Source organism: Anopheles arabiensis, chromosome 3 (assembly GCF_016920715.1).
Source record: "Anopheles arabiensis isolate DONGOLA chromosome 3, AaraD3, whole genome shotgun sequence".
Classification (NCBI taxonomy): Eukaryota; Metazoa; Arthropoda; class Insecta; order Diptera; family Culicidae; genus Anopheles; species Anopheles arabiensis.
The window spans coordinates 79,700,270-79,712,574 of NC_053518.1; the positions used below are offsets into that span (position 1 = coordinate 79,700,270).

General features: G+C 43.2%; 1 protein-coding gene across 1 annotated transcript; it reads right to left on the bottom strand.

Annotated features, from left to right (window-relative positions):
* Positions 1-9,555: 9,555 nt before the first annotated feature.
* On the bottom strand, positions 9,556-11,864 carry LOC120902262. Its single transcript, XM_040310853.1, has 4 exons — positions 11,572-11,864; positions 11,357-11,459; positions 11,043-11,256; positions 9,556-10,969 (listed from the first exon to the last, which is right to left on the bottom strand). The coding sequence occupies exons 1-4, from the start codon at positions 11,593-11,595 to the stop codon at positions 9,856-9,858; spliced, it is 1,455 nt and encodes a 484-aa protein (XP_040166787.1). The 5' UTR covers positions 11,596-11,864; the 3' UTR covers positions 9,556-9,855.
* Between the last annotated feature and the right edge of the window lie 441 nt (positions 11,865-12,305).

Below are 12,305 nucleotides of genomic sequence, written 5' to 3' on the forward strand. Positions count from 1 at the left end.
GGGTGTAATTATTTTCCTACCCATGGAACACACATTGTCGAAAAGCTGTACCCGTTTATACCCAAAAAACTACCTCATCTCGAATGCTGTTACATAGGTGGACGATGTAATACCCAAAAGGAACATGGTTGCGGTATAAATAAGCCCGCACCGCTCTTCTCCAGTCAGAACTGTTTCAACCGTCAAGAGGGAACTATGTCCTTCCTTAACTCCGTCGCCTCATTTCATGAGCCTCGGTGGTTCCTTCGTTCAAACTAAATTGGTGATCGTTTCAACGAATCCCTCGAAGATCGTCTGAACGATCCTGGCTTGCGTACTGCTGATTGTATTACATCGCAAGTGTGATCATCAAACCAAAGAAGGCAAAAGAACGGCTAAAACAAATAGTGCCATGGAAAAACTGAACAGTGGTATGTAAAAGAGCTGCAACACAAGAAGCATCGTCAAGAACTTTTCCCGTAAAAAAAGTGTAGTGACTGTGCCAAAACTCTGCTTATTCAAGTGCAAGTGAGCTACAAACACGAACATTAGCGATCATCTTGCGAAAAACAACCCCAGCACCGAAGGTAATTTTGTGTCAAATGTACGCAGAGTACAGTGTCCAAGAACGAGATCATTTATAGCGTGAAGTGAATGAAAAGCACCAAGTGCTAATCAAAGTAAGCAAGTAACCAAAGAGATGCAGTAATCCAAACATTGCCATAGACATGGCAATTGAGAAAAAGGGTCATCTGAAAGCTTCCACAAAATAAACATAAAAGATATGTTCAGTCTTCGTAGCAGACAACTTGAAGTGCTCAAGTGCAAGATAAATGTAGACAGAACACCTACGCCTGGAAACAGGACAGATGCGCACGGCACAACCAAATAACAGTGAAACAAAAGCAAAGGAGAAAAGTCAAAGTGATAGTGCAACACGGATTGTCAAGCGAGAATGGACCGGAGTCCCAACCGATCGACAACGGCTGAGCAGCAGAAGGTGAAACCCGATAACAACCGCGCATCGTCAGTGAGAATGATAGTGACATCTAAACGTAAATACCAACAATGCGGTGTTCTCCTATTGAAATGTTCTGCTCATTCGTTCTGCATTGCAATCAATTTTTAACAATAATTTAAAACCAAGCGATGCTTTGAATCGTGATTAATAATATTTGATTGTACCGATCTTCTGGATTCTTCTAGAATGTTGGAACAGTTAGGAATAGTTATTGCTCACTATAGGAGCGATAGCAAACAATTTAAATACCGACTATTCGGTACTTTACGACTAAGGATTTTAAAAACATTGCTTTCGAGTGGCATTTGTGAAAGTAATTTTCAACGATCACTAAATTTTGAAACTGTTCATCGTTCAACAAAGGATCCTGTATCATATTATATCATCTTTGAAAAACCACTTGAATTCCTTAATTTACTGATAACGTCGTAATTGTTATCAATGACAATGTTTGAGCTAGTGAAGGAAAAGAAACGCGGACGCGACTGCTCTGGTTCAGTTCTTGTTTGTAAGTCCTTTATTAACAATGAAAAAAATGTCTAATATTCTATTTTACTTTCTAGGTTAACCCGATTTTCCGGGGTACGCTGAGGTCTTTCTCTCCAGCTTTGAGGTTTCTGTTCCCTCCAGTTTTGTGCGGGCTTTTTCCAGTTCTTGGCGATTCCTCGCTGTGGGGATGAGGGATCATTCACTTGGTATGATTCCGCCTTATCGATTGCCTGTCCTAAAGAGGCGAATTTTCCCGACATTACTATTGTTTGGTATTGTTCCTTTCTTAGACCAGTGACTAGGGCTTGCATTCCCGCCCTATTTGCCTTTTCAGTGGCTCTTGCTGCTGGCGTTTCTTCCTCCAGATAAGCATTTTCGAGTTGTGTGATCAACTCTACTATTTCTTCCCCAAAAGTCTTTGCTGTCCCCTTTTGTGTAGTTCGTTTTATGATCTCCACGAGATCCTCTGGTGTTTTTTTGATATGCATTTTGTCGATATTTTTTCTATAATGGTTTGGATATCCGAAGGGTTGTCTCCTACTACTGTAAGGGCTTTTCCCCTTAATTTTGATACAACGACGCAAACAGCGATCCAGTTGTTTGCGTCTTCCACTACGGCCTTTAACGCTTTTAAGGCTGCAATAAATGTTAAAGATTCTTTTTCGTTGCCGTTGTATGTCGGCACTAGTGACGCGATTTTAATGATTTCTACTGGCGAAGTCATTGTTCGTGAAACTTTATCCAGACTTTTTTTCTCATGAAACTGGACGAGTTCCGTCAATTCACAGTAGATTTTCCTACTGCTTCGTACCAGATTATTTAATTCGTCCTCTTTTATTTTTCCTTCGAGTTTGACAAGGTCGATTTGTAATTTTTCGTACCCGTCGCTAATTTGTTTTTTAATTATTCTAAGCTGACACGACCTAAAAGTTTTTGCAATATCTTTCAGCCGGTCTTTAATGGTTTCTAGGTTTGAAATATGTTCAGTTAGTGAAGATGCCTTGAAATAATTTGACTACTTTTTTCTTTAGTTATCTATAATTTCATTTGTTGCGAGAGCCTTAACGATTTCAACTGTGGCTGCCGCAGTATCTAACGCTCCTTTTCTTGGTGTAGCCCTCTTACAGAAAATGACGCTTTCTGCAGGCGCAAGAATCTTGGAAAGGTTTACCTTCTCGTGTTCATTGAACATCCATTGCACGAACTGCAGTGCTTTCCTGTAGCTACTGCGTGCTGCTTGCTGTTGTTTTTTGATGCTTGCTCGCATCTCGTCAGGGCTGTTTTCTGCGTCTGGTTTCGCTGTCGCTTTCTTCTTGCAGATGCTGCCTCGGCTTTGAAGGGATTGTTTTTGTTCTGCTCGGGTTGGAATGTGCACTTTTCACTCGTTCACTTGGTATTTATACCTTTTTATTTTGGCAGTGACAAAACTTTGATGGCTTGTTTGTGTGCCTGTGCTTTAACCGTTTTGTATAATGTTTTAAATAACTTAACCACACAAATTATGATCATAAGCACCAGAATCAAATTTAGTTCGAGTTCGTGGGCTTCGTGCTGCTCCGTATGAATGTTCTGGGTTTGCACAATATTTAAATCTGTGTTTCCTTTCACATTCGTTTCCGGTTTCGAGTTATCATTACCCATACTAGCTATATATGTGTTTTCACTAAGTGTTTTTTTTTAAATAAGTTCCACGGCACAAACACTGCACTTATCGTTTGTAACTTACTACCGCGCTTCGCTTGCGGTCTCGATTTCGCTGTCGTTTTTTGTTTTTAAAACCTTGCGACACTGCACTTGTTGCTTATTGTCGATGTTTATAAACACTTCACCTGCTATGGTTTGCACCTGATAGTCACTTGTTTCTCACGCTTTTGCTCGTGGTATCGATTTCACTTATGATTTTTGTTTACGCGCACTTATTTGGGACGATAACGGTTGCTTACGCGCACTTGTTTAAACTATCCCGGTCGCCATGCGGTGATGGGAATAATTGCTGTTGGTTCGGTACGGGTTCGCGTCATAGGCCTGGTGGTAGCGCTGAGTTAGCACTTCGCGATTGGCGCGGTAAACTAATCGAACTTGACCTTGCGTAACAATTGAAATCAATGTGATGCGTCAGGTGAAGAGCGGACTTCCAGTTATGCTAAACCGTGGGAACGACGTTATGCCACCTAGCATACGTTAACCTTTCGGATTGGAGTTTTGCTGACCGGCCAGCTGATACCCGGTGCGTTTGTTGGAGACAGTAAAGCCTTACCTTGGGTAGGGGGACAGTACTGCTCATAAATGAGTTGAAGGGACAAGATGTACGATCCTGTGTCCGATCAGAACTGACCTTCTGTCCGTTCTGGTAGCTTTATTTTTACTCTCATCTTAAGAAAGTTAGCGCACATTTGTCCACCAGATGTTTACGCTCGTAACTTTCCCTTTCGCAGCTTGATGCGATTTGACGAACGAATGTTTGTCAAGAGGGTCGCCTTCCTGGTGGGCTTTTACAACTTACAATGTTTTGCTTAAGGTCGAATGCGTTTCTTATGCTAATTGCTCTTCCTTATTTATGACCAACTTTGGAGGTCTTCCGTGTTTATTTCCAACTTGGGTGGTGCGACACGACTGAACAGCTGATAACCAGAAGTGGTTATCAAAATAGGCAGAGCCTTTCAGCGTAATCTGCAAATTGGTGAGATACACCAGAACACGAGTGATCTACGTGTCTGTGGAATGTGAACTGACTTCGCCATCAGTTCAAGCTTTATTTATAACAAAGATGGTGTGAAAGTTGTGACACATTTGGCAAGCAGATGTTTGTCAAATGTGAGCTTTCGTTTGGATTTCCGGGTTTGAGCTTCTGGTGGTTAACGTCTTTTTACCTGGATTTTGGCAATGCTAAGTTAGATTTGACCTACTGTTAGTAGTAAATCAGTTACAACTGTTCTAACCGGATGTAGCAAAGATTTAACTATTTGATCTGTGAAATGTGATAGTTTCCAGACATGCTACTGTACAAGTCGATCAACTCGTTGTTCAAGCGCCGAAGCTCCCTGATTATCATGTTTATTACAAACATAAAACAAAAAATACAAAAATACAGAAGCATGCTCAATTTAAGTAACATATATATATTTTTGCAATCAACTACATGTCACAATACAACGGAAATAATTCATAGGTTCGAGCTCATTCAAACAATAGATTATCTGTTCAAAACTCTTAAAAGTCGAATACAAGAACAAGAAATAACTTGATGTATCTCTTAGATTGTAAAATAAAAGTAAATAAAGCAGACACAATTAGATACTCATTCAGCAAGCTATCTTGCGACCATTCACTTAAGGTCTCACTGTTTGTACAATTTGCTAGCATTGTCCTATCATGTCAATGACCAGAACAAATTATTGAGGGAAGTATGCTTACAAGTTAAAATTAATATTAGCTAATAATCAGTGTACATCAGCTTAAGAACATCAAGAAATCATTATAAATGTGTAAACGATTATCATAAAGAAATTATGTTACCGAACACCGAAATGAATGTTATTGTATGAAATAAACGTATCACAAAATAGTCCAATATGATCAAACGTGTCAATGTATTTCCTTCCAATTCATGTTATCGTATCCTTTCTAGTTAAGCCGCGTTGGTTGTCTTCCTTGCAGCAATTTTCAAAAAAAAGCCTGGTTCTTGCTTTATGCTTGTTTCTGTTTCGGTGCTTTCACTAGATTCGTTTCCACTTTTGTAGTCTATAGACTACCACTCTATCGTTCATAAGATATTTCCAACGTCGATCCGAGTTTGATTTAAAATCATACAAATCTTCAAATTTCAACTTAAACACTGGACAGAGCAATGAAGGTCGTATAAAATAACGTACGATAGTTTAGTTGTGCTGCTAATGAAATAGAACACAACAATCTGTATTGAAATTCATAGTTAACACTAATTACCAATTGTCTAATCGCTTGCCTCTAAATCAATGCAACTCTGGGATACGATGCCACACGATGTAACATACCAACTTTAGCGTCATCAACTTTTTGCAACCTTAGGTTTTAGACAAGCGCAACCAGCGCTAAACGATGCTAACCAAAAATCCGACAAACTGCACCACACACCTCTGCCTTTTTCCAGCCAAACCACTTCGTTCCTCGTAGGTGTTAGATGGCAAATCGGTGTACTAATCCGACGAACAGCACGTTCGCTTGCCCGCGCATAATTCATCCCATTGCCCCCGTCCGTTCCTGCAGCACATCATAAGCGAATATTAATGAGCTGAGTTTATGGCAATAGCACAACTAGTACGTCTGGCGCATGGGGTTGAGTGTGGGGACTGGAAAGCCAGCCACCAGCCAACCTGTGTGTTCCCCAAATGGCAACGGGTGGTGTGGTGTGCGAAATTGTGTGCTAATAAAATTTTAAACACTCCCCGACGAAATGAATGTAAAATCCGAAAATCTTTGCCACCGTGGTGCATGCCGGCAGACAGGTGATAATTAAAACACGATATAGAAAATCTACATTTCTTCATTATAATCCGTTTTTGGGACGCAGTGGGACGGTTGCGCCCAAACACCCCGTCCCTGAAGAGCGCTGCGTGCTCAGGTGTGCCTGTGTGGCAGGTTTAGGAAATGCCTCGAACCACCAGCCAAACCCCCTCCGGTGCCGGTTGCAAAACGATGCAAAATTTGAATTTCACAAAACTTAATCCTCTTCGCACTTCCGCACAACAGCGTGTGGTGAGGCACATTTGCATCTGCACGCGCGTTTCCGAGCGTCCAAATTGCAACCGGGCAAAATGTCTTATTTTTCCAGCTGTCAGTGAACTCTACCACGGGTAGGAAATGGCTGTACCGCCCCAATCTTCTGGCGATGTCTTCAGTAGCTAGCGTGAAGCTCTCAGCATCGCTTCAGGATAAGCGACAGGAAAAGGAGGCACCAGACAAGTTGCAGCTCAATTCTCGCTCGGCTCAAGTTCCGCTCACAATTCATCCATCATGCACCCACAGCGGCACCTTCTTCGCACAGTCGTGGACCTGGAGCGTACAGATGTTACTATTAAAAGTTTATTAAAAGATGTGAAAACTTTTCATTTATGTATGACGGCACGTGACGTGAGGGTGTTGCTCGTTTCGGGTGGAGAGGGGGAATCTGGTAGAAAATTGCACACTGCACATTCGGCAGTGCAGCTGTGCCCTCGCGTGCGTGAGTGCAGGAAGATTGAGTGTCCGATGGGAGGCAGTGCATGTCGAAGAGTTGTGTCTTGCATGAGACGATAGGAGTTTGTGGTAAGTTTTACATGAAGATTTTGTTGACTGGCTTTTTTTGGGTGTTTCTTCAACTGGCGTTACTGACAACTTCAGCAGCAAAGCTTTTAAAGACAGTGGCGTCAAACTCGGTGTTGGTTATGATGGAAACCAAAGAAGGTAACACAAATAAACGATACAATCGTATAATTATTGTCAAAATCAACCAAATTTCTTGGTATCACTGTAATTCACCACCGGATGATTAACCCACACTAAGCCCGTTCTGCTTCTGAGCCTGATCGTGAACCTAAACGGGCCCTGGAACTAATCCTGAAACCATACTGGTTCTAAATAGATACCGTATTCATATCAGCACTGGACCTTATCCTTTATTCATATCATTCCCTAACATACACCGGAACTAATAACTAAATCATACTGGTTCCAAAATAAATGCTGTATTAATATCGGCCCTGAACCTCATCCTTTACTCAATGTACACTTGTTCTAGAAACATTACTAAATCCACATTGATCCTGAAACTGATCCTGAATCCATATCGTTCATGAAACTGAACTTGAAATAACACCGTTTTTGGAACTTTTACAAACGGCTTATCGATCTTGGAACGGATACAGAATCAATACGGACTTTGTAACTAATCCGCAACCTAGAACTGATGATGTCCTGGATTATTATGATCTCCTACTTGTCCTGGACATAATTTTGAAGTTCCCGGTTCTTGAAGGTATTCAACGTATGATCCTGTCGCGGCCCAGGAACCGAAATAGTATCCACTTTGATCCAGCAATGAACCAAACTGTTTTTAACTATGTCCTTCAGACCTAGCTGAGATCCGTCTGTGCTTTAAGGCAAATTATGTCGACATTCATGCCGTGCGCTTCTAATTTATCATCCAGCAATGATCTGCGCGTCGACGGCAGCTTCTTATTCTAATGTGAGCGTAAATCGTGTCTCATTGCGATTGTCTGCTGGAGGTAACAAATATGGTGCCACAACGGCTACTCAGGGGCTGCTGGTGTTGGTAATGTAATTTCGACTGATGTCATCGCTGGTGCCGGTGACGACGCTGTTGTAATGCCACATCAACGACTTCGTCGGCATTAGCTATCGACTATCGGGAATCATTCTCTACAATGCAGCTGCAAGACAGTAACAATGCGACGCACCGCTTCCTGGATACAATACTAATATGATGCGTTATGCAACAACCTCCATTCGGAGTTTCCTTCTATTACGGAACAGTCAATCCCGTGCTTTACCGGAGGCTCCACAACTTCACAATCCTTGAACAGTGGAAGAGCCCGTGGAATACGTTCATCAACCGTGTAGAGCTCTTTGCTAAATTCATCATATAAATAACATTTAATATGTTTTTTTGTTTGTTTATATATGAACACTAGAATTACTTTACAAGAAAGAATAAAAAATAAACATTGTATAACTAAAATATAATAAAATGAGATATCCGAATGTATTCTATGTTTGACAAGCCTGGTTTACCGAACCAACTGCATGGAATGCAGAAGAAAAATAACATAAAAGAACAGTATCCAATGAAGCTTATACGCAGCCTTTTGTTGTGTGTAACAGCGCGCTAAGCGCTTTAAAAAGCTCCATTAAATTCTTCCCAGAAGATACAGCTAGCTTTAAACCAGAGCAATCATAAAATGCATCTTCCTCCGTTGGACGCAACATTTACTGGTTGAGCAGATATTAAAATCTCATCGCCCGCTTCCGGGATGGGTGAAAAATTGAGCCAGACAACGCTCAACGCTTCAACCCTTCCCTCAAAAGGATTTCCTTGGGATGAGAAGAATCTTATCCACATTCCATCCACAACCGGAGCTGGAAGTTCTTGAAGTTTACTTTCGGCGTTGAAACGGCGACGGAGGCCGGGCGTACGTTTCTATTTAAAAGTTTCCATTCATCGTTGCAACACTTGCATCGTTTCATCGGATGCCGGATGGATGCTATTTGCCAGACGAATCATGCCAAGTGGGGAGGTTTCTTTCTTTTTTTTTTAGTTGCCCAACCTCGTTGACAGGAGCGAATCCAACGCGCGTATCCGTCAATGGAAACCGTCGCTGAAGGCCAGCTCGTCTCGCATTATTGGCGAGAAACTATTGCATCAGACAAGAGAAAGTTTTCCTGCCACTCGGGCCTCCCCACGAAGCCTTTGCTGGAAGAACGTAATCATAATTCCTCTTTCTCTTGGTGTATGGTGTATGGAAGTGTCCGTGTGGGTGCGTTCTCTGCGAAACTAACTTATAGGAAAAAAGATCACGATATGGGTTAGAAGCGATGTGGTTCGCAGGAATGAAGAATATTATTTTTATCCATTTTATACGACGCTAGAGGAGCGTCTTTCTATGGGTTTCAGGAACGAGCAAGATGGAACCCAGCCTCTTCCGCAGCGAAGCAGGAAGCTGGAAAGATTGTTTGATTGTTTTACGGAACGAATCAATTTCAAAATTCCGTTATTGGAAAATCAAGCATGTTGATCTGCAGCGGCGAATAACATGCAGAACGGCATAAGGTTTAAGGGGGAGAGCAGAGCTTTGCGAACCAGGGAAATCTATCGCATTTTATGAGTAATTGAGTTTTGAGTGTTATCTTTTCAGTTGGAAAGTTTTGGTTGGAGAAGTTGATATTTTGCGCTTTTTGTTTTATTCGATGTTAAATTTAAGGATTAGAGATTGTCATAAAAACATGTTTCTGTCCAATAATTTCTAAATGTTGGTTTTTACTACCGATTTCTCTTTAGAGCAGACAATGAGTAGCTATATGTAGTTGATTTATTTACAATTTTTATTCAAACAATTGCACATATCGGCCTTCTTCGCTTTACAGACTGTTCAAATAGACTGCAAGAAATAATTAGTTTAAATAATTTACCCACTCCTAAAATCCGTTCCCTTTCCCATTACTCAACACAGATTGCCGTACAAAAATGTCAAAATATCATACAATACACCTAACGACTCTATGATTGATGCAACACACAAATAAACAACAGGTGAAAGAGACCTTCCCAACCAATAGAGAGGAAAATGTCAACATAATTGAGCCGCCCCTTTCCATTGCACCCGATACCCCGTCTACCGACACTCGCTGCACGTCTTGGCGTACGCGTAGCTAGCCGGGTTGACCGGTGGCTGCACACCACCACCACCATGCTGAATGCCACCGTCAAGGTAAGGTACCATGATCGGCACGTACACTAGCAGCGGCACCGGCTGCTGGATGTTGAGCAGCTCCAGCACCCGCTCGCACGTCTCGTTTGCCGCGGCACGGTTGCGATCGGTTTCGACCAGTGCGTGCAGGGTATTGCTCACCTTCAGGACCATCTCGTTGAGTGTTTGCATCTGTGTGAGCAGATCGGCCGTGTTGCGGCCACTGTCGTCGCAGTTACGGTTGATCGGGAACACGAACCCGTTGAACTGGGCAGCGGTAGAGCCGGGATATTTGGGACGCGGTCCGGACGAATCGGACCTGCAGTTGGGTTGGGGAGGAGTGTTCGCAGGGCGGGGAGTGGGTTGTTCTGGCACACGAATAATGGGAGAACGGGGTGTTGAAGTGATGGGAAGATAAGTTGTACGGGGAGGAATGTTAGCGGGATCGATTTGTTTAGGAGCAGGAGTAGGTTCATGTGGAACGGTGACATTCTGAACCGAAGGAGTGTTTGGAGTAGTTGAGGCAATAGAAACTGAATGGACCGTGGTCGATCGTAGAAGATCACCACTGGGAAGATCTTTGATTTCTTCCGATCCTTTACCATGATCATTTGTTTCTTTTTGCCCATTTCCTGAAGGATTGTCCGTAGTCGTAGAGCTCGGAATTCCTCCAGAAATTGAAAGGTTCGATTGAGTGGATTCTTCTACAACAGGTACAGTTGGCACTTTACCAACACCCGAAGAACTTCCACCGTTATTGTTGTTGTCATCTTGATGATCTCCACTAGATGATCCAGCACTGCCACTTCCTACCGGTTGCTGAGATGTTCCGATTGGACCCGCTCCATTTGGACCGTTGGAAAAGTCCCCATTTGCTCCTCCATTTACCGGCGGCAGAACTGGGGCAGCCGTGGTCGGTGGTGGCGTAATGCTTACGATCTCATCCAACCGCCGACAGGTGGAGGGAAGGTAAAGATCATTCCATGCGACGACCTTCTCGTCTAGCTTGCGGCCCTGAAGATCAGCATCCAGCTTATTGCTGCAAGCAGAAGAGGAGCAGCCTTGTTTAGATAGCAAATTGTCGGCCGTCCATGTGAGTCACGCCAACTTACACGCTGTTTGCGACGCGGTCGGTAAACACTTTCGTTGGCTGGTCCGGTGCCAGCAACCGGTAGCCGAGCCGATCGGCAATGTAGTACACAAGATGCTTTTCGCCGACGGGATCGATATAACCGTAGCAACCGTATGTTACATCATCCGGACCCTTGACCTTATGCTGAAATTGGCTGTTGGTACGCTCCACCTGATATCCGTAATTGAACTCATCTGGTCGAGGGAGGAGGAAAAGGAAAAGATCACGATCAAAACCGCGGTGAGCACAATTAGGAGAGTGTTTGTTTTGCTCATTCGAAGATTGAGTAGTTACTTTTGCCAAAGCTCTGCTCATGGTACACTTCGGCGTCCTTCTGTTTCAGCTCAATGTTGAACGCATCGTCGGAGGCCGACACAGCGACTGTTACTGCAAAAAGCTTTTCGAGCAAAAACAGAAATTGGCACGATCACATTCGTTGTTGTTGTTAATAGATTCAATCTCCTTATCTTTATGTGGGAATACCCCGTCCCAGGGAACGTTTCACTCACAATGCTTAAACTCACTGGCCGCATCTTGCCGGGCACATTAACACCTTCGATTGATCGTGAAAAACACACTCGGCGTGGACCTTAAACGGCCCGATTGCCTAACGCGTGGCACACTGGTTGAAGCACCCTCCCTCTTTTGTCGATTAACACCGTGCCGAAGATGACGCGTCGCGCCTCACGTAGAAAGCAAATCAAACGCGTAAAGAGTGAGAGTACTCGCGCGCCACAGGCTAGTGAAGGTCAGGAACCTGTCCGGGGCCGGTTCGTAAGATTCGGTGGTGCACCGTTTGACGGTTGCGTAGGTACTGGGATGCATAGCTTGGCTTGACGGTGAATTTAAAGCCTTGCCGATCGTTGGCGTCGTGTACGGGGATAGATTTTGAGTCAATATTTGCCAAATTTTTTGGCATATTTGTGTCCCTTCCTAGCATATGGCCGTTTTGCTTGGAAGTGGTTTATTTGGACGAGGATTGGGGAATTTACTTGAAAAGGTAAATCATCTTGTGTCATCAGCATTCTTGTGCCCGGGTATGGATTGATCTAATTCCTGAACCGGATCTCGGGGATCTGGTCTGGTGCGCTTCAATGTTTTGACGTGGTTTGATAAACACATGGCCACGTAAGATGCCGCGCCTGTCTGAAGGTCGACCACGGCAAGAATGTCGTCCGTTTGTATTGGCGGTTTGTTGATTTTGCAATTTGACTGTTGCATTTGTTGCGATTCAATTCCTGTG

Excerpts from the sequence above, each read along its gene's own strand:
- LOC120902262 (XM_040310853.1), bottom strand. The coding sequence starts at position 11,595 with ATGCGGCCAGTGAGTTTAAGCATT. Across the intron at positions 11,257-11,356 it reads TGAGCAGAGCTTTGGCAAAA|ATGAGTTCAATTACGGATAT; the intron begins GTAACTACTCAA and ends TCCCTCGACCAG. Across the intron at positions 10,970-11,042 it reads GACCGCGTCGCAAACAGCGT|CAATAAGCTGGATGCTGATC; the intron begins GTAAGTTGGCGT and ends TTCTGCTTGCAG.